We start from the raw sequence: 27,884 nt of genomic DNA, 5'->3' as shown, positions 1-27,884 counted from the left end.
TCAAAGCAACAGTTTTAAAATTAAATGTATGAAATTATATTGGGTGACTCGTTTTGATAATATCAAATGATTTATTGTTTGATAAATATATTGTAAAAATAAAAGACATACGTTGAAATGAAATGTTGTTTTATTATAAGAAATGCTTTGGTTACACTATATTTATTATTCGATACAAAATGCTTCAAGGTTTTGCTTTGAAAAACTAGTCTGATTAATTTGGAACATTATTCCTGCAGTTTAAGATTCAACTGGTTACAAAGGTAAAAAACAAGATTCTTAGCTTAAATATTAAGCACTTATACACTAGTTTTGTCTTTCTAATAGGACAAAAATAATTTATATTTCTTATTGTATATTATTTGAAGAAACCTTAAATAACAACTTAATACAAAAGTATATTCTTAAACATTTACGTTTAAAATGTATTCTTAAAAATGTGTATATACTATCTATAATACTTATAAAGGAAAAGATTCAAATCTATGCCTGAGATTGCACAGATTCTAGTCGAGTTCTTTTTGCAGTTTCTCTAGAAGCTGTATGAACGATTGAAGTACGCAACGTGATTCCGAAAATATCTTCATGATATCTGTTTTCCTCCTGCAAAATCATAATAAAATATATTTATATGAAATTCTTTTAATATAAAGTAAAAATAAGGTTCACAATAATAAAAATAAAAATAGAACTAATGGCCAAACAGGTAAGGTTATGCAGTACAGGCTTTATTTATTTCGGGATTGGAATTTTGATAATTTTGTGTGAAATGGCCGTTTAGATTGTATTTCTTTAATTATATATTTATGTTCAACTCACCATCAAGCCCAATATAAAGTCATCAACCTCTGTGTCTGTCAATTTTCCGTGCTTTTTAATTATTTCTTTCAACTTTTGTTGCACTTCTTCCGCCATCTTACAGTCACCGCACACGTAGAAATGTCCGCCTTTTTCTAGAAGTGTTTTAGTTATTTCAGGACCTTCATCTTCTAACAGGGCTTGTACATGTTTCTGAAAATTAATTATTATTTGAATATCCTTCTCTTTTAGAATTACTCAATCGTCCTACGATTACAACTGTCTGTTGTATTTACCTTATTGATACATTCTTCTCTAGAATATGCCACCATGGCTTTTGTAATAACTCCATCTTTAACCGCTTCTTCTTTCTCGTCTTTATACAAATCCATTCCTCTGTATCTACATCCAAAGAACAACCACACTGGACCAGCTTTTGAACTGTTATTTTCAATTAAATGTCTTCTATGATGCCAGAAACCTCTGAAAGGTGCTATACCAGAACCGGGACCAACTAATATAAGTGGAACGGAAATATCAGATGGCATATGGAAATTAGGAGCTCTGCGAAATAACAAAAATGCGTTAATAGTTTGCTTCCGTAATTAAATTTTATTGAGGCGTACAAACGATATTTACCTTCTTATAAATGCGATGACCTCGTCATTTACTTTAAGACTTTGTAAGTATGTTGAGCAAACACCGTAATGAGTTGAACCTTCGCCACCTGCGATCATAATAAGCAAGATGTTATTGATTTATAAATCATAAGGAAATTGAGAGGAATATTATACCAACAACAATGCTTACTTTGAGTTTTATATTGAACAACAGCGACAGTGACGTGTATTCTTTGAGGATGAGCCAATGGTGATGAAGATATAGAATAAAACCTAGGTTGTAAAGGAGGCAATAATGCAACTAAGACTGAAGCCTGAGGTCTACACGACGGTATTTGAGTTAACACTTCAGCCAAATGAGGGTAGTAATGGTATCTCCAATCGTCAAACTTGTTTGAATCCTGAAAGTATAGTAAGGTTATAAAAATGTCGGTATGAATGAAAACCAGAATACAGTACAAAAGACAAGTTACAAATAACGTACCTCTATAAGCTCTTTTATACATTCAGCGTCATTTTTATCAGTACACGCACTCGCTAAGTACTTCAAAAGCTTCGAGGATGGTGGTGTAGTTATGTCTAGGAATCTGGTAAATAATTCTCGCACTGTTACTGGCGGTAGCCGTTCATGTTTCTCCCAAGATTTAATAGCACCTTAAATTGTAAACAAAATTAATAAAAATAAACACATAAAATTAAAAACCTTCTGAATTACGCTTAGTTTATGGATTTTACCTGTAGGTGTAAGAGTTTCTTTCATCACTTGCAGCTGCACTGGCTTGTCATACACATCTACGTCTTTCAGTCTTGATAACACGACGTCTACAATTTCCTTTCGATTACAAGCCATAATACCGACATGGTCTCCAGGGTCATATTTAAAATCAGACTGAAATTATACCAAAAAGATTAATATGATTTAACAATTTCTGTTGCCATAATATCTTACTTTTTATATAAAACTCACATCAACTTCCATATCAACAAATATTGTTGCTCGGTCTGATGTAAAATCTCCCAAAGGTTTATTTTCTTGCACTCTACACGTAATATAGTGTTTCTTATAACTTTCTTCAAGTGCCTTTTTAATTGGTAAGCCCTTTTCAACGTTACTGAATCTGACTGTATCTTTAGTGATTGGAATTACTCCAAAGGATTTTTTCGCATCTTTGATTATGTCATTTTCTTCCAAGCAGAATGTTTCACACGCAACCTGAAATGTTGTTTTATCAGTAACAAATCCTTTATAGTTTTATTGATATTTTTTGAGATAAAATAAAAATATTATGTGAGACTTACTTGGAATATATTGGTTGACCAAGTTCGAAATTGCTGTTCTTGACCATACATTTCATCTCCGCAGTTAACTTCCAATAGTTTTTCCCCACCTAAGTCCTCAAGTACTCGATCCACGGTTTTACCGAAACAACAGAATTTTGGATACACGCTTGAACCCAAAGCAAAAACGGCAAAACATACATTGCTCAAGGGACCTATATTTTCCGCACTTGATGTTCCTCCAATGCTACCTGTTTTAGTAAAAAAATATATTGTTAATCAACAATTACAATTCCTCAATTAATAAAGTCTAAACTAGTCCCAATTTCTAATATTATAAAAGACTGGGTAGATGGTTTTTTATTCTTAAGGATACCTTATGAAGTGGAAGCCTGAATATTTGGGCTGCAGCTATTACAAGATTTCAATTAGGTATAGAGCGCTTATATTTACTTAGCCAATTTGCTTTGCACTTAATAGTTTTAACCATACTTAAGTAATGTATTTATTAATCGCTTAAAAACATGAAAAATAACACTTGATTTCATCATATGAAAATAAAAAATATTTCTTCTAAATAACGGAATTCAAATAAATTACTTAAAATGAGCAAAACTCATAAACAATGTTTTTCTTACAGTGAACGTTTTCCGAGGATTGAGTTAATGCTATGACCAAATCCGCTAATGGATTGAGAGTTACTTAAAACCGGATAGAGCAAAACATTGTTTAGAGATTTCACTGAAATTATTACAATATTTTTGTTTTAAGCTATTTAGGGTAATGTTTTAGAAATTCAAATTATTGTATAAAAATTACTAGCTATCCTGGCAAACGTTCTGCCTCTCTTATAATTTAGGGTTATGAAAAATAGATATTGGCCGATTCCCAGATCTACTGAATAGGCGCACGAAATTTCATGAGAATCGATCTAGCCGTTTCTGAGGAGTATGATATCTGTGACACGAGAATTTTTTTTAGGGTAAACTTACTTTTATTTGATTCTAAACGTGTTAATTGCCGTTTATCTTCGTTGTTGCTCCGACTGGACTCCAATCGCGACAATTGCCTTTTGTATTCGTTACGTGGCGTCATCACACTGTTTGCTCTCATTAATGACTTCGGTGTGGGTGTTTTGTAACTAAAAATCACCCAATCATCAATTGTATGTTTTTATGAATGTTTCTGTGCTTTGTGAAGGTTATATTTTTGGCAAACAAACTTGAATGGTATTTTAATTTTACTGAATGGTATTTTTAATACGTAATTATAAATCCTTAGTTCCTGATTGATACATATTTTTAAATATTAATATTGATCAAAAAGTATGTACACTTCATTGTCTGCAGTCAAAAAAAAGCAAAACGCAAATGCTTCGAATGCATCGTTCAAGTAAAATTAAAAATAAACTTGTCGTAATCATTTCTACCCTTAAAATAAAACCTTACCCTGCGCTCTCCACCTGATCATTCTTCTTTTCATTATACAGCATTTGGAAAAGATGCTCCGCGAACGTCTGCAATGCAACACTAATTAATATTCCGTCAAGTAGTTAACACATCAGTGACAGAAATAACATATGTACCACAATATAAATAATTAATTAACCCGCCGACTAAATACGTCGCTAAGTCACAAACTACGCAGTTTTAACAGTGGATTAATAATATATTCACAGCGTATACTCGAAGTCAAATACGAAGCCCGAGCATAGTTAAAACAAATAGTCCCTTATTTTGTCAAATAACGAACGTTCTAGAAATAATATTTGCAATTTACTCACGACGCCATTCGCAGGAGGCTCGCCGTTGCCAAAAGTTGAAGTTACGATGAGGAGGAGTGTTTCGTGCTCTATCGAGAAAATATCGTAGTCTGACATACATTGGACCTGCGGAGAATAGGATAGATAAGATTGTGGCCATTTGTAATGGTCCTAAACTTTTGTTAAGTGACATTTGTTTGCTATCTGTGATTAAGTATTCTTTTTTAAGGAATATTGTACATATTAAAGAGGATATACATAGGAACATTTTATAAATATGCCATTGATTAGCGCTTCAAATATGTTCAAATAATTGGACATTTCTAAAACAAAGCACTCCAAAAGCATTCCCCAAATAAGCAAACATAATTTTCATTCCAACTACTACAGAAGAAACACATTCCGTGAATAGGTTTAATCAAGAGCGCAATAATCTGCAAAACTTGCCTGCACGTTGAACGCGTGGCCGAATATGGTCCCTAGTTCCTTGGCATACAGTTCCGATTTGCCTGTCTCGGTCGCGTACAGGATAGTCGCTTTGATGCGCTTAGACAGCGCTTGGCTGAAGAGTTTGGATGTAAACTTGACGGCTCTCGCGATCTGCTTGAAGTGAAACTTGCGCCGCACCTTGTTGCCGTCAGACTTGCTCCACTGGTGGGTCTTCCACGCGGGTTCCTGAAGCCCGGTAAATGTGATCGTGTAACTTTGTTACGCGGTGACGTCACGGATAATATTATATTGTGTTTATTATCTATGCATCGTCACTGTTGCGTTATGGAGTTTTTATTGCTTTCGATTAGGTGCTAAGTATTTTATTTCATAAACAATAGGTATAATAGTTGTTGCTTAGTTGCTTAGTGCACAGTTTATTGGTGATGTAACTATTTGATGTTTTTCGACTAATTAGAATTTTTATTATACTATTTTTTAAATTAAAATCCCAAATTACTTACTTGATAATCATATGAGGGTCGTACGTAATACAAAGCCATTTCTTGATGAAACACCGCGGTCAGTGATGATGACATTGGCGGGACGATCCATATCCAATCAGACGGACAACCGCCCCTTAATTAATAAGAAAAATTAATATGAAAGGATGAAGACGTATTCTTATAATGTAAGTGTAGAGCCTTAAATGTAAATCCGTTAAGTTTTTGTTCTTTTCTATATTTTTGTCTTTATGTGTGCTATTATGAATTATAGTTTAAAGATTTACGATGTTTGTGTTTCATAAATTACATCTTTATATCAATATTTGCTCAAATTATTACGTTTTAGTTATTAGGCAAAATTAATATAACATTATAGGTAGGTGATAAAAATACCTGCTTCTATTTTCGTTGTCCAAGTGTTTGATAAACTGTTCCGATGCCGAATGATGATCAACTATAGATGCATTATCTCTATGAAAGCTGTGCAGTACGGCGATGTTCACTTCCACAAGAGCTTTATCCTTCCAAAGGGAGACGTATGAACTTGTGTCTAAGCCCATTTTCATTGCTACTGACTATAACAAAATAACGGCTTATCATCATCATCGTCATCAATCTATTTTGTTATTGTTTGGATGATAGTTAAGACAGTGATCACGTAATTTAACAAATATAAATTAATGTCAAAGCTTACTTTGCATAAAGTTTATGTCAAAATTTTTTTTATTTTATTTTTTATTATGTCAAAAAAAAACTCTCTTCTGTTTGTAATCTTTCGTAAATTCTACAGAAAACAATAAAACACCAACAAGCGTATAAGTATCTACTGTTTTTTCACTAAGGTACAAGTCGCGTCAAGTATAAAGAACGCTGACGGATGGCTGCGCATTGGCGATTTATCGGTCTATTTGGTGTTATGAGGTGGTTATAAGAATAACAAATAGGTAATTGCGAAGCCACGATTCGCGAGCCTAGTTCAAAAATAAAATAATCGGCACATAGCTTTCGTGCAAAACTCGATCCATGTGCAAACACACCCCATTACTTTCATCCAGCGTTCTTTTTACGTGACGCGTACTATACAATCGGTAAAAATCATCAACCATAAAAATCAATAGGTGAGTGATGATTAGTATTGCATGCCCAAGGCCAATTAAACAACAAAATAAAGAAACAAATAATTTTTAAAACATTCTAGTAGGTATCAAAACTTTTTTATGTATTGATTTTCACGTAAATACACACCTCAACAATATTCAATCGATTCGAGTCGCACAGATTGCGGCATCCAATTTCCGTGCCCATGTACCAGCCATTGAAGGCAGTGGCTGTGAACTCCAGGCCACCACAGTCCAGCCGCATGTTTGACACCGCTGGTAGAGCGTACCATTTGAGACCTAGGTCTATGAACCAGTCGTAGCTGCAATGAAATACATGTTTTGTTTTAGCAACATTTGTTTTAGAGAAAAATAGGGAAAATAAAGGGTAAGGCAAACTATGTCCACAATCGAACATGGAATTATTTTGTTCGCCTAACCTAACGCATATTTAAAATCCACCATGACCAATAAAATATGAAACAACGATGCATATAAAAGGAAAAGATCACAGAATCCAACAAAAAAGTCACATTAGTTCAATAATTACGTTATTACTAACCTTGGATGTTCAATATTAACCTCCATGATGATCTCACGAGGGATCTCAAAGAACTCAGGGTCCCTTCCATCAGCTGATAGCACCAGGGGAAGAACATCCCATGCAGTGCGTGGAGGCTTCCAACCCAGTTGGACACATACCTATGTATGTTGAGATTTATTTAAATGTAGGGAAAATAACTTATTTCACTTTTCTATCCTAATTTCAACGAGTATTAGAGATTAAAGTAAAGTTACCTATATTACGTAGGGCCTCCTCGTCTAACGAGCCTCTTTACCAGTTATTAAGTACTAGCGGTCCGCCCCGGCTTCGCCCGTGGTACATGTTTACGTTTTCTCTACATAAGAACCATCCTCGTACTTCAAGGAATATAATAAAAAAAGAATTATCGAAATCGGTTCAGCCGTTCTCGAGTTATGGAATTACAACGAAAAGTGGCATTGATTTTTATATATTAGATAATGCCGTGTTACGGAAACTAATCCTCTATTAGGTCATGGTGGGACACTCCCTTACATTAATGACCCATTAAAAGAGTTAAAGACGTGTTAAACTAACTAACAGAGCATGATGAAACTGGGCCTTAGTACAAGATTTTTGACAAGATAGACTTTGATCAAAATTGAATTGAATTGTCTCAAAATTATTAGAATCATAATAATATATGAACTAATCGAAAGGAAATGAAGGGAGGTTTGAAAGGATGTGCAAGTAAAAAATTTGATATAAATGAAAAATAATTATTGCAAACCAAGCAAAAAAAAACATATCTTTTCGTCGTTTAATAAAAAATAAATTACATTATACTCTGATCGAACATTACCAAAAAGCATTATATCATGCTGTTCGTGGCCTTCGATACAATCTCAGCTGATCTAATTTCCTTTACACAATGGTTAAAGTGTAATTAAACAAAGACAATAGCCGGTTTTACCTAATTGACCATCTGAGTATATCCATGGGAAAGTTTTCGAATAAAACATATTTTATCCTTTTGTTAAAAATAAAACGTTACGGAATATATTCCGGTAAGTAATTTGAATTATTTAATGGTCCTTTGTTATGTATTCATGAAGAATAATTCAGTATTAGTTTATCTTGCAAATAAGACAACTGTTTTAAAATAATAATAATGAAATAATAACTAGGTATATAAATATGAATTTATCTATATTATATAGAAAGGCATTAGTTATAGTGAACGCGTCAAAATTGAATTTTCTCTTGAAATCGAACTCACTGATTTTATAAAAATATTATCAATTATATTTTAAATCGATAATTATTACTATTAAAAATAATACTTCCATTGAATGGTGTTATTATTACAAATTATAGTACAGAAATCATAACCGTGAATAAAACAATTAATTTAAATGTATCAAAACTACGTAACGAGGTTGTTCAGGTGCCGAAACAAAGCACATCAGCTTGCAAACCATTTTACTAAATGCCAGAAGGCCTAATCTTTTAATCACACAGAGAAGCATATTGTAAGTTGTGTTCTTTTAGCAGTAATATAATAATTAGAATTTTTGTGAAACATGAAACTTTTTTTCATTTGTTACACTGTGGTCGAATGAACTCTATAAGAAATTGAACACCTTTTTTTTTTTTTTTAAGCCGCATCAGCGACAGGGCCACGGGTATGTGTAGAATTCATCCGTGACCCCATCAGAAGAAATTGAACACCTAGGTAGGTACCTACGCAATACTTAAATTTGTTTTTTTTTTGTTTCCATTTTTTTAATATTTTTATTCATGATATAAAAACATTGCAAGAGGCATCTAACATTCTGATTTGCAATTTCATAAAACAAAATCAAATTATTTCTAACTCCCAAAAAGCTTATTCGAATTCTAATCAATTTCATCCAGACCAGAGCGACGCCTAGGTAGGTATATTAACTTCTATACCTTTATTAAATACGAAACTAGCTTCGGAGTTATAAATTTCCGTCTCAATTTCTGCTCTTTTCTTGTATGCCTTACCTCAGTGAATTCGACTCTAGCGGGGTCACCAAGCACGGTGCCGTCCGGCTCGAGGTACCCGGCGTAGGTGATGAGCTGCGGGTTCCATATCCGATAATCGTGTTTGCCGTCCGTGCGCTGCGGGAATATGGTTATCGCTGACCTGAAACGGACTGTGGATTAAACAGTGTATGGTGTTCAATATAAATGGAATAAAACCTTTAATTACTATACTAGCGTTTGAATGCTAGTACTAGTTGTCGGCTCGAGGCTTCGCCCGCGCTGTGTCAAACTTAGCAATTTATAAAATAACTTGCTTACCGCCCGCGGCTTCGCCCGCTTTGTCTAAAACCTAATAAATTATATACTAAAACCTCCCACTTGAATCACTCTATCTATTAAAAAAAATCAAAAAAATCCGTTGCGTAGTTTTAAAGATTTAAGCATACAGAGGGACATAGTGACGGAGAAAGCGACTTTGTTTTATACTATGTAGTGATAAAATAATATAGACGTGTTCATAAGAAGCCTGTCGTCATCTGTGATCTTAATATTCTGATCCTGATGGTTTATCCATATATCGCAATTAATTTTGACAAATAAATGAGAAGAAAAAGTTTCAATTATTAACAGAATTTACATGTAAATTTATAAAGAATAGAAAAAATTCGAAGGCGGGACTCGAACCCGCATCCTTCGCGCCATTCCGGGGTGGATGCCTAACCAACTCCTATGCGGGTTCGAGTCCCGCCTCGTGATCGAATTTTTTCTATTCTTTATAAATTTATATTTATAAAGCATTTGAATGCCATAAAAACCAAAAAATATAAATTCAAGAATTTACATGTTTATGTAAATCCTGTTAATTGCAAATATCTTAAGTCAATTCTAAAGATCGCAAACTATGTTTGCATGCAAGATTTGTTTTAATTGAATTGTTTTTGATTTAGTATTCAAGATGTGATTTACAAGTTTCGTTTGTTTCTCATTATTAAATTAAAGAACGACCCAGAATTCTACCTCCTATAAATCTGTGAAAGTAATAATAGAATTATAGTTTTAAGATTCATCTTTTTCTGTAAACCTTTTTGATTAGGCAATATCGCTAATGGCAAAACTTTGCCTATTAATAGACTACTTTGTATTTATAAGTATTTCTCCTATTTAGAATCTATAAAAGTAAAATATAACATCTACGAGAGTAAATGTATTGCGTTTTCGTGCAAAAACTACGAACAACACATGACATAACTATATTTTACTACCTGTGTCCCGTTTTGATAAATAGCGTGATAATAAATCAGTATGCCCATACAAATGCGTACGTGAGCCAGAAATAGAGTTATTACCTTATATTTCCTTTATTTGTCGCGTATTTGATATGATTGCAGAGCGCTTCAAACATTCCACTTGCGGTAGTTACTTCTCTGCAGTCGAAGATCTGAAAAAAATACAGTTAAATGGGGTTTTTGAAATCCATACTAATATCATAAATGCGAAAGTAACTCTGTCTGTCTGTCTGTTACTCAATCACGCGTTAACTACTGACCCAATTTGCATGAAATTTGGTATAGAGATATTTTTGATACCCGAGAAAGGACATAGGCTACTTTTTATCCCGGGAAAATGACGCAATCCCGGAAATCCCACGGGAACGGGATCTATGCGGGTTTTTCATTGACTACGCGGACGAAGCCGCGGGCGGAAACCTAGTTATTAATAATAAAGTAAAAGTCCCTTATCTCTTACGGATACAATATGTATATTGTATAGCTGCTATGATGAATAGACAAATTCGACTTTAATGGTTTAAAAGTTCAGTGAATGAATGCCATATATGATGTAGCTGTGCCTGTAACCATAAATCTTCTTGTTAAATGTTAGCAGTCCACACACAACACAAATGTTGTACACACCTCTAAATATATTTATATATATTATAAACTAACTTTTGCCTTTTAAACTGAAAGAAGACTGCATTTGTAGAATTTATGACTATATCACTTGCACTTCAGATTAACTTATGTTACAAACTTTAAAAGGATTACTGTTATGTTCATACGCACGTCTAAATTGTTAAGAATAGTAAAGGTGTAATTTAATACCGTCAACGATTTATTATTATCATAATAACTTTTTGTAGATCTACTTTTTTGTACTACCTACATATTATAATGTATTATGGTCTATGTGTGTTTGAATTTAATTGATGGCCTTTTCAATCATACGCCTTTATTCATCTTCTATCTAAATGCCGAAACATAATATTTGAGTAGATAATATAATGTTATATGCCTATAACCTTTATATACCTAAAACTTTGTATAACTATAATAATTATACAACACAAATGTTGTTTTGTTTCTCGTTATGAAGCTTAGCGATTAGGCTCGTTAAAAGTTTTAGTGGTTACGGTTACAATTTAAGTAAGAGCCTTTTTAACTTCTTTATATTGCATAATGAACATGTTTGATATATATCTCACATAATAAGAAACCAAACAGACAGAAAACAAGGTATCAATTTCAAACATAAGATTAGTGACATATTTATTGTTATTACCTAATATAATATCCTATTTGTCCTAGTTTATATTCAAAGTAATATCTGATGGGCTGTAAATATCGAATTCGAAGTTATCCGTTATACATCAAGCCACTAATAGCATAGGCCATAGCTACTAAATAGTAGCATAAAATAACAAATAAGCAGCGATTTAACAGATACAGCCTACAGCTAAAAGCTCTCAATTTTAGACTTTTGAAAGACGTGTAATAGTTTGGAATAAAATTATGTCTTATCATACCAAATACGAAAAATAACATAATTATGTATACCTGTAATTTCTTCCACTGTATCCTGCCAATACACCTAGCTGCGTTCCTCCACGCTAGTTTCGCTCCGAACACCAGCTCTGGAGTCTTGAGCTGGTAGGTTCCACTTGCCTGTATCTCCTTATCGACTTCTCGTAATCTTGCCAAGTGGGCGTCTGAATTTTCTCTGTCAACAATTTATATAATAATTATGATAATTTCAAAAAGCAATTGGATAAAAGAAAAGATAAATAAAAAAGAGACAAAAAAAGATACGATCATTTCGCTAAAATGACTTAAGAATTACAGTTTTTCTTCTAAAATACTAGTTTTAAGAATCTCATAAATCTCTATATCTCTCTCTCTCTCTCTCTATGAAAAAAAACTGAAAGATTGCTTAGATACTCATAAAAATATAAAATTCGTCAAGTATTTCATTATAATTGCAGTTTACTTTACAATAATCAATATTAATCAATTCTTAAATACAAAATTATGAAACTACTTAAAATTATTTTCTAATATTATATTACGAACCTCTTTATAGAAGAGAAGTACTGTCGTATAAAGGTCTGTGCATCTTTGAAGACTTCCTCTGGACTCCTGGGAGTGTTCCCTCGACCAGGGATATCCATGATGCTGCTTTGGCATACTTTCTCTGAGCATTTTGTGTTCTATAAACAAGAAATTGTTAAGAAAATTTTAGTATTCTGCTTTTAGTTGAATCAGTTCAACCGAGATTTTTTTTTAAGAGAAAAATATAATATAGAGCAGTAAGCATGTAATGCCTTCGGTTTAGCACATGCCTAAAAATTACAAATGATAAAATTGTGTACGCATAACTCAAATGATAAAATTAATGGTAAAATGTATACCTACCTACGTATCATAAAAAAGTCTTCCCATAACATATCCATACTAATACATATTATAAATGCGAAAGTAACTCTGTCTGTCTGTCTGTTACTCAATCACGCCTTAACTACTGAACCAATTTGCATAAAATTTGGTATAGAGATATTTTAATACCCGAGAAAGGACATAGGATAGGTTTTATCCCGGAAATCCTACGGGAACGGGTTTTTCTTTGAAAACGCGGGCGAACCCGCGGGCGGAAAGCTAGTACGTAATAAATTAAATAAGCGATCTTTTGAGAATGAGAATGAATTCATCATTTTAAGATCATAATGACGATATTTCGTGATCTTAAACAGAAGCATTATGTCATAATTTCAAAGTGATTTAATTTATATTAATTTGCGATGTGATATAATGATAGCGGTACGTTTAGAAAATTCAAGAACACTGATTAAAATGTTTCCTAGGTTTAGCTTAGCTTAAAAGCGGCTACCGAGGAATGCCTTTGAGCTAGATTATATAGGAGATAGAAAGATTTAGTTGCAGCAATTTTCATGCTGTATTAACGAAAATATATTCGCACTAGCTAGATGCTGTGGCTGCACTCGCGAGTGTACATAATATATACTTGTACGTTAAAAAAATGATTATTAACTAAAGAACTTTAGTTTTAAATAGCTTTCCTAATTAGTTTAAATGTACACGACATGACATATACATATATGGCATATATTTATATTAATATCGAAAACTTGAAGATCAAAAAAGATATCTATTATAATATTCCGATTTTATTAAAACAATTTTTCAGCCAATAAATTGCACACAGTTCAAGAATACATGATATTGTATTGTCTTACGTTTCAAAATAAACACAGACAAGTCAAGTATCGTTAAAAGCAACTCAATAGTTACTTACATTAGCTAAGTAAGCAGAAGTGTACAAATTGAACTTAATGTAGAGGTTAAGTTAGAAGTAGGAATCTAATTGAAAATTAAATACATTGTGGTCAATTTTATACTTCATAGTTTTTCATATTATTTTCAATTTTACTTGGACGATGATTAGCTGTTATTATAATTTTACTTTGATAATTTAATTTGATATTTTTTTAAATATAACAACGTTGCATGAAAAATTGCTTCGAAATGCAATTTAACCCTTTTTTTATTTTTTTTTAAAGTGGGTAAATCTTCCGAAGGTACCCACGACCCCCGGGAAAGGAGCCGTGGCTTACTCGTTGGGTTACTCGTGGTTATGTCGGATTCTTACCGACTAAAACCGCACTGTGTTCCGTCGAGCCGCTTTAATGATGGGGCCGCGGGTATTGGTTGGAATTCTTCCGCGACCCCCTCGGCATGCAATTTAACCCTGTGAGGTTTTTATTTAAATATTCAAATTCAGCCATAAAATGATACAAAATTTCCACAACAAACTAAACTTTTTACTAATCATCCTTGATATTAAATACAAACTTTACATCTCTTACGTGTAATTTATATTATACCATAGCTGTATATTACAAAATGAATACAAAGGAATGTTTCATTCTCAATATGCATAGTCATCGTAGATTTCAACAAGTCACAATAATTATATCGCTAATGCATAGTTTTTTATCTTTATCTTCTTGTAATAGACATCCTGTGAATTGATACCTCACAAAAAATCAAATTGAATCATAACACATAACATCTCGCTTCGATGTTGTTTCTTAAACGAGTATGTAGGTACTACTTACTCGAAATTACATGAACAATAAGACAAGAACAGGAACGTTCCATAAATTATTATTTGAATATCTTACAACCAATCTCTTCTAAGACTAACCAAATGTACAAAATATGTTTGCATGGATATTGATGACTAGCGGTCCGCCCCGGCATTTCCCGTGACATATTTCGCTATAAAAAGTAGCCTATGTCCTTTCTCGGGTATCAATATCTCTCCATACCAATTGGTTCAGTAGTTAAGGCGTGATTGAGTAACATAACAAACAGACAGACAGAGTTACTTTCGCATTTATAATATTAGTATGGATTATTTACAGAATAAAAAACAAAATTTCTACATAATCAGTCTCATGTTTGACAAGGAGGTTCGATACGACCTCTCTCTATAGAATCGTATAGAGACAGAGTTCATGATTCAAAAATCCATCTAAAAGTCTAATTAAATAATTTATGTTTGAGTTTGACTGGAGATGACGCCTTACTTGATCAATTGAGGACCTCGTCCACATACTTAAGATTTATAATTTAAAAAGCTAAGTTCAATGAACTTCATTTTACAAAAGTTTAATCACTTAAATTACACACCAAATTGCTAGTAATAAAAAGCACCTGCCTTTAAACAAATTTATATTACTATGTATCATTTAATTATTCTTAGAAAAGTTTGATTACTCTATCTTGTTCGCTAAAATAAATTATTGTCCTTTTACTATAATGAAAGATATGATATGATTGATTCATTATAATCGAGATAATTATTTCATCACCATTTTGATTGACAAAAACTTTGATCGACGTTTCAATCAATAGTCATTTCAGTGATGTGCCTAAAGTTCCAAAGTTTAAATGATATTTATAAGCAAAAGTTATCTAAAGTATTCAAAATTCAAATTTAAATTAACTTTTATCGTAACACGGAAGGTGAATGTTAGATAATTACAATGATGTTCTTTTAAATTATAGAATTTTGTTACTAATAACTAACCAAAAAGGAAAAACTGGTAAAACTTTCAGGATAATTTTAAACAGAATATCTTCTAAGAAAGTGTTAATGCTAATAATGTAATCAGATCAACACTAATCACGTGATCATTGACCTCATAATTGACCTAATCTTACAGTAATTGACTTCATTTCAATTCGCAATGATCAATTTATTTCATGACTGTTTCCGTCTCTGACCTTAAGCTTAGTACACAAAAGTTTAATAGAATAAAAACGAACAAAATAAGAAATACTGTAACACTATAAAGTATAGAACACAACGAAATTAAAACAAAAATGCTTTTACACCATGCTTAATTCATATTATGTAAAATAAACAACATTGCCATAATATGTAAGTATTTCCAAATCAGTGTGAACTCTTCTTAAACCACAGTAAATGAAAGAGAAGAGTCATTTATTGTGTTTCATTTACAAAGTCAAACGTCAACATTAATAAATTGACAACAGGGACGTATCTAACGTATTCTAGAAAAAATAGGATTCAAAGATGTTGTACGATACCTTTAGAACTCTAAATATTTTGTTACAAAACTTATAACTATTATAAATCAAATTACAAATTTAATGCTGACATTATTTTAAAATGTGATTTTTCCTGCACAAAAAATAACTGCACAACTTATAAATTAGTGCAACTGGAATACTGCAGCTCTCTCCACTATTTATGTTAGTATATGTTCAGAAAAATATTGGAAACGATTTGTTTACATTTCAAAGAAGTTCTGTTGTTCTTAAACACACACTCTCGTAGAAAAATGTTGTTATATTTTAGTTTTGTGCATTATTCAGTAAGTTCGTCCCTGTGCTGAGGTCAGAGCGATCCCTGGAGGCGAGTTGGAGTCAACTGGTCTCAAACGCAATACAAGGTGTTACCAAGAATATTAAGTATGCATTAATGTAAATCGAAGCATTTACATTGTCTTTATTCTTCACTCTTGACTTTATTGTTGACACTTTCTTTTGTACCTGGTATTGCAGATGATAAAAGTTCAAATAAAATTTACGAGATATTGATTTCTTATACTTACTAAAATTAAACATACTCTACATATTGTGTTAGGTATTATTTGATAATTATTATCTGACTGCGCTATTTTCAAAATAAGTTTTATGTTTAATGAAGGCCTCGCTTTAAAACTGTGTCATTTTCGAAACTTACTTGCGATAAACCGAATTATAATAAAGCCAAGTGTCATAGATTTGCATGATCAAATAAAATAATCTTTCCTCACAATAAGAATAAAGACAGTAGTGTATCAAATTTTCTTATTGACCTACAAAAGCCTACTATATCCCTGCTATTTTATAGATTTATTCAATCAACATCAATTCTATTTACGGATGTAAATACATCGTTTGCATATATTTTTGTCGCAGTAGATAATTGCAATTGCTATTCATATCCTATTGATATCAATTACAAAGAGGCAATCTGATGACAATTTGTATATGATGTGAGTACATAATTGTGTAATTACAGGTAATTACTAGGAAACGACGATTATCACGCCTCCACGGAAAATCTGCTTCGTCGAGAAACACGTAAGATTGATTTTTCGTACGGTGTTTAGTCAAACGCATATTAGGCGAGAAACAATCTAGTTTTATGAATTTTGAACTACGTTTTGTATATTTTTAATTAGTTCACATTTAATTTTTGTTTATAATATTATATTTCTGAAAGATTAAATATATAGAAGATTTCACTAAAATGACGCATCATTATTCTCTGTTTAAAGTTAATAGGGAGATGGTTACTGAAGTGTAGTATGCAAATGTACATAATGAGATAATTTTATGAATATTCTTCACTCAAATAATATTCTCGGCATTCTTGTCTAACGTCATGTTAAAAAAAACGTAAATTAAACTACTTAATTTTAACTGGAAAATTGTATGTTCCATAATCGTAGGATTTCCCCTTTACGTAATTAGGAAATTCAAAGTATAGCTTGTAAAGAGATAAATTCATCAATACAATCGTCATATGTGTATAAATAAATAGTTAATGACAAGCAACCGGATCTAACCTCGAAACAGATTATAAAATCCCCATAGAAACTAGTTACTGCAAGTTTTGGTATATATGGTTTATTTTTTAATAAATGATAGGTGATTTTATACATGACTAGGTTTCCGCCCGCGCAGTCTAAGAAAAACCCGCATATTTCCCGTTCCCGTGGGATTTCCGGGAATGCGTCATTTTCCCAGGATAAAAAGTAGCCTTTCTAATAAAAAGTGTCCTTTCTCAGGTATCAAAATATCTCCATACCAAATTTCATGAAAATCGGTTCAGTAGTTTAGGCGTGATTGAGTAACAGACAGACAGAGTTACTTTCGCATTTATAATACATATTAATAAGTATAGATTTGCACATGACCTATCATCCCCACTCTACTGGTAGGGATAAAGCACCTTAATATTTGTAAATTATTTTTCTTTAAAAGAAACTAAGTATGTATATTGTATTGGATTCAATGAATCAATAGCAATGCTTTATTCTGGGATTTTTTTTTATCTCTAACTATAACGAAAACCCACACTAGTGTTTGTATAAAACATGAATAGCAAAATAATAGCAGAATATAATTATTCAAATTATTTCAACGCAAACACTAACATGAAACCGCACTATGTTATCGAAGGCTTTATTGGTGCTCAATTCGGACATGATCGAGTTCAGTGAACGACATGTAGTAACTAGAATATCATTTATCATTCGTTGACTTGTTGGAATGTGTATTGTTATTTTAATCGCTTCTATAGAAGCTTAACGAGGGTCACCTTATTAGAAATACAAAGCCTCTGTTTTTCCGTTCTTATTGTATACGATTTGTTCTTCTTACAACATTTTGACTAATTTTGAAATCGCTTCGCATCGGCCGAATTCAAATATGTAGTTGTAATTTTTGTGTTTCGTTTATTGCATATACCTAAATATTATAAATGAATGAATAACATTTCATAACACTAGTTAAAATGATTCATATTTTTAACCAATTTTAAAGCTGTATTTTACTCCTAAATGTCATTAATGAAATAAATATTTCATACAAGTGGTCCGCCCCGGCTTCGCCCGTGGTACATATTTCGCAATTAAAGATAGCCTATGTCCTTTCTCGGGTATCAAAATATCTCCATACCAAATTTCATGCAAATTGGTTCAGTAGTTTAGGCGTGATTTATAATATTAGTATGGATAAACTATTTTAATAAACAATTTACACACATTAATGTATTTTCTAACTACAAAGGCCAGTATAGTAAAATAGAGTTAAGTGTTGTCGATTACACTTGTAATACGTTTATCAGGCGTCACAGATCAAACAAATCTGGCCAAACATTGCCACAGATAACCATAAAACTGATAACACCATGAATTGGCTACACTTACGGCTTAATAGGAAAACCTTGTTTATTAGAGCGTCATTGGTTCCGTGTATCTATAGATAAAATATTATGTACTAGGATAGTTTCATGATTAACGTCGACCTTCTCGTTACAACTAATACTCTCACTTAAGTTCCACGAATCTAGTTAGAAACATATTTATGGCGACTCATTGTAATTTAATCTAGATACTTAATATTAAAAAAGCTGAAGAGTTTGTTTGTTTGTTTGAACGCGCTAATCTCAAGAACTACTGGTCCGATTTGAAAAATTATTTCGGTGTTAGATAGCCCATTTATCGAGGAAGGTTATATCATTACGCTAAGACCAACAAGAGCGGAGCCACGCGGGTGAAACCGCGGAGCGCAGCTAGTATAATGATAAAATACCTTATCTATGAAAGTCAATGGAGATATATCTAACGACAACTTAATAAATATATTATCATACAATTATAATGGCTCTAACTTCTGATGAAGTTTTAAATAATACAAATGATACAAATGTTAATCTTGTTTTGACATAAACACCTTGTTATGATGTTCTAATGACCAGTATTTATCACCCAGCTCTGGGACGGAACTTCTGTTTTTTTATTGACATATTATATAAAGTTTATTGCTTTATTAGGAAAATACTTTAAATTCATAAGAATTGTTCATTGAACCTCTATATTTAAATACATAGATATTTTTTTTTTTTAAATAACTAATATCATAGACTAATAATAATATACTACGTATACACTAATATCCTTTCTCACATAACACACTTACAAATATAATAATATTAGGTATCAATGATTTAAAAGTAGGTAGTTAATCAATTAATAATTTAATTAATATCAATTAATTTTTCAAATCGTACCTAGAATTTTTGATGAATAATCTCTTTACATGTTATAAACTTGCTGTGCCACGCTGTTTCTCCAGCAGCTTATGTGTTATTCTAGTACCTACATAAGTCACATCACTGCAAAGTATCATCCAAATCCACAACTATCGCATTTATAATATTAGTAAGATTAAATTGTTCTAAAACAGTAAACCAAACAAAGAATTGTGTCTGTTTATAATATAAATAATGTCGTGGCTTGTCGACAACAGGTAGGGAAATTGGACAGATTGCGTCCGGAATTTTTATATTGCCTTTTAATGGCCGCCTCAAGATATTTTTAATTCAAATCGCTACCGTTAAAGAACTTGCTTATGAAATCAATTTAAGAATATATTGTGACTTAGGCTCGGCTTATAACTTATATTGGAAATTTATGCATATTATTATACTATCTTTCCGCCCGCGGCTCTCCCCCACTTTGTCTAAAATGTAATAAATTATATAGGTACTAAAACATCCCTAAAATCATCTATCAAAAAACCCAAAAAAAATATTGCATATCTAATTTTAAAGACCTAAGTATACAGACATACAGACGGTAACTCGCTTTGTTTGTAATGATCAAAGTTCTCAAAATATCTGCACCACAAAAAAACTGGGAGTCCCGGATTCAATTCGCAAGCGAGACATAAAATTAAAAGACCGTGGGTAAAAAATCACGAACGACGCGGTCGACGACGCGGACGGTCATGTAACATGGGGTCTATAACACAGAATAAATATTATCCACACGCAACAATGGACGTGGGAAATAAACATTGTACTAAATATATTATTATGTTTTATTTATACAATAATAAAGAAAAAATTAAAATGATTTGTAGATTTGAATGAATGGAATGGATCTGTAAGTCCCAGGAGACTTAAAAGATGTCTGTGATAACAAATGAAGCGAAGATCTAAAAAATTGTACCTAAACTAGATTGCGGTAAAATTCCCAGATAGTTATTCGAAAATACTAATTTATTACTAAATAGATTACAATAATTTATAATTTCCACGTATATCTAATTTAAAAGTATCAAGGAAACAACAACACACGTAAACCATAATAGATTTTATAATAGATGCTTACACTGTTTATTTACTCATTTGAGTATCTATATAAATCTATATTTTAGTAATGTTTAAATGAGATAAATGATTATGATTTAATTAGGTACTAATAGAATTACCCAAAGCACGTAAAATTAATTAACTATAACCGCCGTGGTCCTGCACTTGAATCTGGTATTCACACTGAAATTTCCTGGTACTCATTGTGTCATCCGCAAAAAAACCGTCGCAAATTCGATCAAGATTGATACTGAATACCAAACCCGCGATCCAGGGTTTTCCCGTGTCCGGTTCCCAGAGATTGGTCATGCAACGTCGACGGCATCAAATCGATTTATCTCTCGATCGATTAGTTATGTATCATAACGGTATTGTTACTAGGAGCAACAGGTTACAGGTAGAGGAGTGATTTCTTGTGCGTCAAAATATGAGACAATAGTTGGCTATTGAAAGATTGCTTATTATTTGAGAATGACATGCATTTGTAATGTTATCTAGAATATTAATCAATATTTGATTAATTTAACGGATCTTAAAGTTTATTTATGTATAATATTAGGCATGTCTTGCCATACCTATCTCATAGTTTTTTGACCCACAAGTTTCAAGATTCTATTGTAAAATTAGATCTTTTGTGCACTTTGATTAAAATCTTGGTCCTTATAAAATGTAACTATACCTAAGTATTTTATTCATAATTCAGTTCACATGGAAACGTTTTATTTCACAACAGTCCTTCAGCCTTGCGCAATGTAAAGGTATCAAATAGTCCACATGGTTAGAGCATACTAATTATTGTTTTGGGAATCAGGCTCATTATAATAAAAGGAGCGACCGATAATAAGTGGTCTTTGTTATAAAATTAACACTGCTCATGGACCAATTCTCACGAATAAAGGTCTTCGGAAAAGTCATTGTGTAGTCATGTTACCTAATATATTAGGGCGTATTAGTTTGATGTATTAGGTGCTAATAAACGAATTGAGATGAGTGATAATAGTGGTTACTCATATTTACTTGATTATTTAGCGTATAGCCTATAATTTACAATGTCTAGTTACTTTTATGAATCGATTTATAAATATGGGCTATGGCATGTGGATGGTAAACATACATTTAATTATTTATGTAAATATTACCTACATATCTACCAATTTAAATCGATTCAATTGTACATAATGATTAGTTATTTTTTATTCCTTGAAAATTTTGTACATTTTTATAAAATATTTAGGATAGTTCTAACTAATTGATAAAAATGTTCGTTAAATTATTTTTATTCAGCCATTATACTATAGAGCTCTCTCTATATCCATGATTTTCTACGTAATGTTGCTCATAAAAGGAAACCTGTCTCACTATACGTACACTGTATTTATCTAAAATTAAAATATTAATTTCTGTTTTCCATTAACTTCAGTGATGTCATTAAATAATTAATGGACTTCGGTTCAATAACTTCAACGTGTGTTCTTTTTACTTGGAAATTGTATGTTTGTATAGATATAATTTAGTTTATAAAATAATTGTAGCTACTTATGTCTCTATAATATAAGTAGTAACTAGTAACTATCAGTAGATATATATAGTATACGGACTTTTACTAAGATTTATTCCGTGTAAAAGTAACCGTTCACCTCAGCTCTCCAAATTCCCGAAATAAATAATCACCACAAGTTATTTGACTATTTTCAAAGAGTAAGTTTAGTAACTTTTAAATCAAATCTTTCCCCTTTATAATGCTGTAGATAAAAAATATAGTTCAATCAAATATAATCTTGATAGATCAATTTTCAAGCATTTATATTACGTTTAACTTTCTCAACACCGACCTTTAAAGCAAATTTGTCAGTCAACCAGCATGTTGAAAGATAACATCAGTCATTATCTATGAATGGACAAACAGACAGCTAATAGGGAAGGTTGTATAACTGGTCGACCACAATAGAAATCGAAATAATACGTCATGTGTTAACGAATTGTTTGATCGAATGCGTTTCCTTATTAAGTTTATTCATAACGTCGCGTCGATCAGTTTCAAAAATCACATAATAACTTTGTTTTTTTTTTCCAAAGTAAGGAATGATACCCAAAAATATTAATGGATTAGTGAAAGAACCTTGAAAAAATGTTTTTCTTCACAACTGTCTGATGTGTGAAAAATAATTTCATGTACCTAATGAATTTGGGATACTAAAATCTTTTGCTAGCACATGCAGAATATTTTAAATTACTTGATAGGAATTGGCAGCTTTCCGACAGGAGTTATTACCAAGAAGTATAGGTATGAATATATAATACTACAGGTCAATGATTTTGATGCCATAAATATCTTTTCCGAAGTCATTGTAACTGCAAGACTGCAAGTGTATCGTATCAGAGAGGTAAATAGCAACGTCTTCATCTTATCAACAACTTAGTTCTTGAAGATTTTGCGAGATAGTATTTAGTTTTAAGCTATTGCATAGCTTCTATCGCGGGCCTTGAGCGCGAGGACCGAATCCAGAAATTGCGTAACGAAAAACCTCACGCTCTGGGGAGCACCTCCGTGCCTGTCGGAGTGGGCTCCGACAGGCACGGAGGTGTAGCTTGAAGGCATGCTGTGCAATAGCTTTACCGCGGCAGTCCCCGAGTGCCACACGTATTTTATTTTATTTATTTTTTTTTGTATTCGCTTTTGTTAAAACTGTCATTCACGATTCACGGATTGCTCACGAAATGGCTTGAAATAAATTATACTTTTTTAATGATGAACAATTGAACAGTCGCGGTCGTTATAAAACGATAATAATTTATTTTAAATTGTTGGACTATTTGGCCCAATACACTTGTAGAAATTACGATGTAATATATTGTGTGCTACTAGGGTGAACCTTCAGTTAACCCACGCGTGTGCCTTAAGATGTAGAAGCCCTTCTGGCTAGCATCGAGAGACGCCACCCAAAAAAATCAATGATCCCTGTATGGGAGGCCCGTGTCCCAGCAGTGGGAACATAATGGATTGGTGATGATGATACACTACCTGATTATAAGTATGGTGTAATCCAGTCAACGATTATTTCAATGGGTTTAAGTTTCAGTTGACTAGATTAACAGACAATAAGAGGAAATTGGCATCTATCAGCGTATGTCCGCTAATCAAAAACCGTTGCAACTGAACCTGTTACCTTGGAAACTGTACCTATTTTTATATTATTTCTACTTATAGATTATGCACATAATCTGTATAATATAGTGAGTGTCTTGACGTCACAGATCGGATTAATTCTCGTAAATACAAATAATATTTTAATAGCTTGCATTCATTTCAAATAGTATTTTTGCTAAAAGGGGACTTGAACATTTTACTATACTATACGTGTAGATAATGTCTTTCCCAAAGTATTATTATATTATTATATATGCCAGTTATATATTTACGATTATAATCTTCGCTGAGTATAACTATTTTCCTTTTAAAAATAAAAACCATACTAACATTTATTATTAAAATGTTATATTGATGCTATTTTTTCCACATAGAAAAGGAATATTTCGAAGAATTGTCTCAACTAGTACGCAGTAATTAAAATTACTCATATATTTGACACCTTGTAACTCAAAAACAAAAAGCAGTGTTTGAATGTGTGAAAATTATCATATTTCACGATCATACCAGAATTCAGTGTAACCGTCGCTTAAGTAGTTTCCCAGTAAGTGGGTATAATAAGACGTAATTTGCACTTTAGTTCGCAACTTGTTCTCAAATTATACTCAAATTACATCCATCGTCTACGCTTGGTCTAAGATTCCTCTCAATTGTTATACGATATTTTCATTATTTGTTTTTGTTTTAATACATTGATATCAAAATCATATTTATAATTTAACTGACCTTTGTTTTTTTAACATTATCTATGTTCATCAAGGACATGATTTTTTTACATTTTTTTTAAAGTTTTTTTTCTTTAATATTTCATCATATCATAAGTAATTATTATCCTTTTAAATTTATTCAACCTTCAAGATTGTCTCAGCATCAGTGGGCGATTCTCACCAACACAAACATTTTGTTCTGCGCACGACCATTGTGTACTTGGAATCACTTGCAACAAAAATAGACATCACAAGAGTTCAATTGCCGTTCAGAATAACCCACTATTTGAATACACATTTAATTTCATATTTACACGCATTATGCCTGCTTATTTATATTTTTCACAGTCAATGGACGTAAGTAAAATAAGCAGATTACTGTTCTGGTCTCAGATAAACAAACAACAGACTGTTTGTAATGTACTATTAATATGGAAGCGATAGATCAATGCATATGGATCATGTATTTTACGAACACGCATGCTTTATACACCTATCGTCATATTTAGTGAGCAGGTAGTTACGTCATCAATAAAATATTTAATAAGATAATTTGAGAAGATAATGATTTTTGTAGTTTTGTAGTAATCTTAACTAGCTGTGCCCCGCGGTTTTACCCGCATTACTCTGCTCTTGTTGGTCTTAGCGTGATACGTAACCTATTATAGCCTTCCTCGACAAATGGGCTATCGAATACCGAAGATTTTTTTTCAAATCAGACCAGTCCTCAGATTAGCGCGGTCAAACAAACAAACTCTTCAACCTGATAATATAATATTCACAGTTTTACAAGAACGTATGCAATTGAACTATAATATAATTATATTTCCTGTAAATAAATCAGGTCAAAAAAGAAGAATTCCATCATAATTTCAATTGTAAATTGCACTTTCTTCCGAGTTTATTGACATAACAAAGCAATGGTGTAAGGAATTTTTCCGAGAAGTGGAAAAACTTTCAATGAATGAAAATTTCTGAAGATTTCATTTAAATACCAATGCAGATGTTTATATTTTTTATATTACCACCACGAAAATTTCCGCAAAAAAAGCAATCGAAAGTTTATATAAAAACTTTTAGACATAGGTTCTCATTTTAGGGTTTTAACAGCAAGAAAGATTGTTAAAAAGTTACACACAACTAACAGTTCCTGTTTGCCAAAACAGGAACCTTAAATTCATTAAATAATATTGTTATAAATAGCACCCATGATGGAAATAATAAAAATGTATGAAGAAAACAAAGTATCTATTAAAATTTAAATGATGTAGAGATATTTGTAGCACACGCTTAATGGACATACGGTTCAGCTCAACCTTTAATGTAATTATGAACAACATGACGTCAGTTCATTGAATAAAATGTACTCCATTCTTATAAATAGACAACAATCCCTTCTTAAATATATCATACCGTTTTTTAGATGTGACTAAACATTTTTGGGAAATCATAAAAAGTTCATGTGTCCGGTCTTTAATTATCATAAAAAATAGGTTATACATAACCTATTGTTGTACCACGACATGATCGTGAGTGAATCAATGGCGATTTTAATTATGATAATTTATATCAATGGAATGAGCAACGTATTATGTAATCATTAACAGAAAAACTCTTGAGACTCGATTACCCATTCTTATGTATACTTACGAATTTTGTTGATTGTTTTTTATTTAATTCTAAACCTTATAGAATTTGATCACAGAATATTGATAAAAATAGTTGAAAAATGCTTATCAGAGATCTTTGCTTCAATAATACGAAGTTTATAAAGAAGTGTAGTGTGTTCGATATAATTTAATACTTTAATTAATCTTGTTTTAAATTAGGACAAGAAAATGCTAAAAATATGTAAATTGAGTAGTAACATGAACCTTCTTCAAACAGCATAATTTCCCTTTATCTTCGATATAATGAACCAAACGCGATTCCAGATCATTAAAACTTTAAACATTCTCGTACTTGCTATCTTGTTAGAACGAATCATTGTTTTGCATATTACTGCACAATGTAAATTGTAAATATTGGAGTAGTGAGCATTTAACATCTATTCATTAATTGCTATTGTTTATGCGTAATCAACGCATTGACTATATAATTATTGTTTATACATTTTATTAAGGCCTCCATTTTTATTATAGAAGAATGTATTGAATCTGATTTTTTAAACGACTTCAAAAAATGGGATTCTCAATAATTAGACTGTATTCTTTTTTTGAGTTTTATTACATCAGAACTTTTTACTGGCTGAACCAATTTTGATTATTTTTTTTCAAGTTCTGTTTATTCGTAGTCATGTTGGAACTATGATTAGTAAAGATTATTTAAAAAAATATAAGAGTTACTTTCATGCCTTTGTAAAGTAATTACGAGACGTTATAATTACTGGTATACAAGAAAATCTTCACGCTTTTTAGATTGCACCATAATTATGTATTGTAGATATTTTTAGATGAAGTTTCAGTGTGTAAATAACATAACCTAACCTAACATCATTTTTTAAAAAACAGTGCTTCAATTTAAGATATAAATTTTAATACAAGATCTTAAATATTTTGGATAAACGACAACATGAGACTTATAGTAAATAAATAAAAATATTTCGTTCTCTACCGTTACGCTCGACTCTACGTTAGATTGAGTGTTGTGTGATAAGAAATTCTTAAAACTATCCAAAGTGATTTATAGTTTTATAGATAATTTTAATTACTCACAAAGTGCGTAACATCATCGATGTGCGAATGTAACGTATCCATGTTCTCTTCAGCAAACATATGATTCTTCAGCCGTAACGGCTGCGGAACTTTCAAACGTAAGTTCGGTTTCACTGATTTCTTCTCATTCTCACTATCAACATCCACTTTCTCACTAAAAGGACACCCGTGGTATCCATTCATATGTTCGGCTTTAGGTACACCTCTATCAACTATATCACTGTCTTTCATTTTATCTAAATTATTTTCCATCGTAGCTACTTCCTTATTCATCCCGTTCAAGTCTCTGGAATCTGTATCTTTTGCGCAACAGTTAAATATTTTTGACATTTGAGCACTGAAAGCGTGATCGCTGAAATAATGCTAACTCGTGCACCGTACTGAGTTGATTATCGAGTGCAGCATAATATATATGTATACGGTAGTAAGACTCACAGCGAACTGACAACTAGTTGTCTCGGCAACCGGTCCGTGGCTACTCCAAACTTCAAACACCAAATTATATCCGCAAAAAATATCAACAAGTGTGCGTCAC

At 31.9% G+C, this 27,884-nt stretch overlaps 1 protein-coding gene across 1 annotated transcript; it reads right to left on the bottom strand.

The window, feature by feature from the left end:
* Positions 1-112: 112 nt before the first annotated feature.
* Positions 113-27,884, bottom strand: LOC123691247 (nitric oxide synthase-like). The gene is made up of 22 exons (XM_045635550.1): positions 27,350-27,884; positions 12,374-12,510; positions 11,861-12,023; positions 10,373-10,464; positions 9,045-9,186; positions 7,053-7,192; positions 6,639-6,813; positions 5,787-5,968; positions 5,412-5,526; positions 4,906-5,133; positions 4,480-4,584; positions 4,145-4,212; positions 3,689-3,837; positions 2,718-2,947; positions 2,386-2,631; positions 2,154-2,307; positions 1,903-2,072; positions 1,609-1,819; positions 1,438-1,525; positions 1,095-1,362; positions 820-1,011; positions 113-603 (listed from the first exon to the last, which is right to left on the bottom strand). The coding sequence occupies exons 1-22, from the start codon at positions 27,677-27,679 to the stop codon at positions 484-486; spliced, it is 3,705 nt and encodes a 1,234-aa protein (XP_045491506.1). The 5' UTR covers positions 27,680-27,884; the 3' UTR covers positions 113-483.

This window comes from Colias croceus, chromosome 4, assembly GCF_905220415.1.
Source record: "Colias croceus chromosome 4, ilColCroc2.1".
In the NCBI taxonomy this organism is placed as follows: domain Eukaryota; kingdom Metazoa; phylum Arthropoda; class Insecta; order Lepidoptera; family Pieridae; genus Colias; species Colias croceus.
This window is presented reverse-complemented; position numbering and strand designations above follow the sequence as displayed.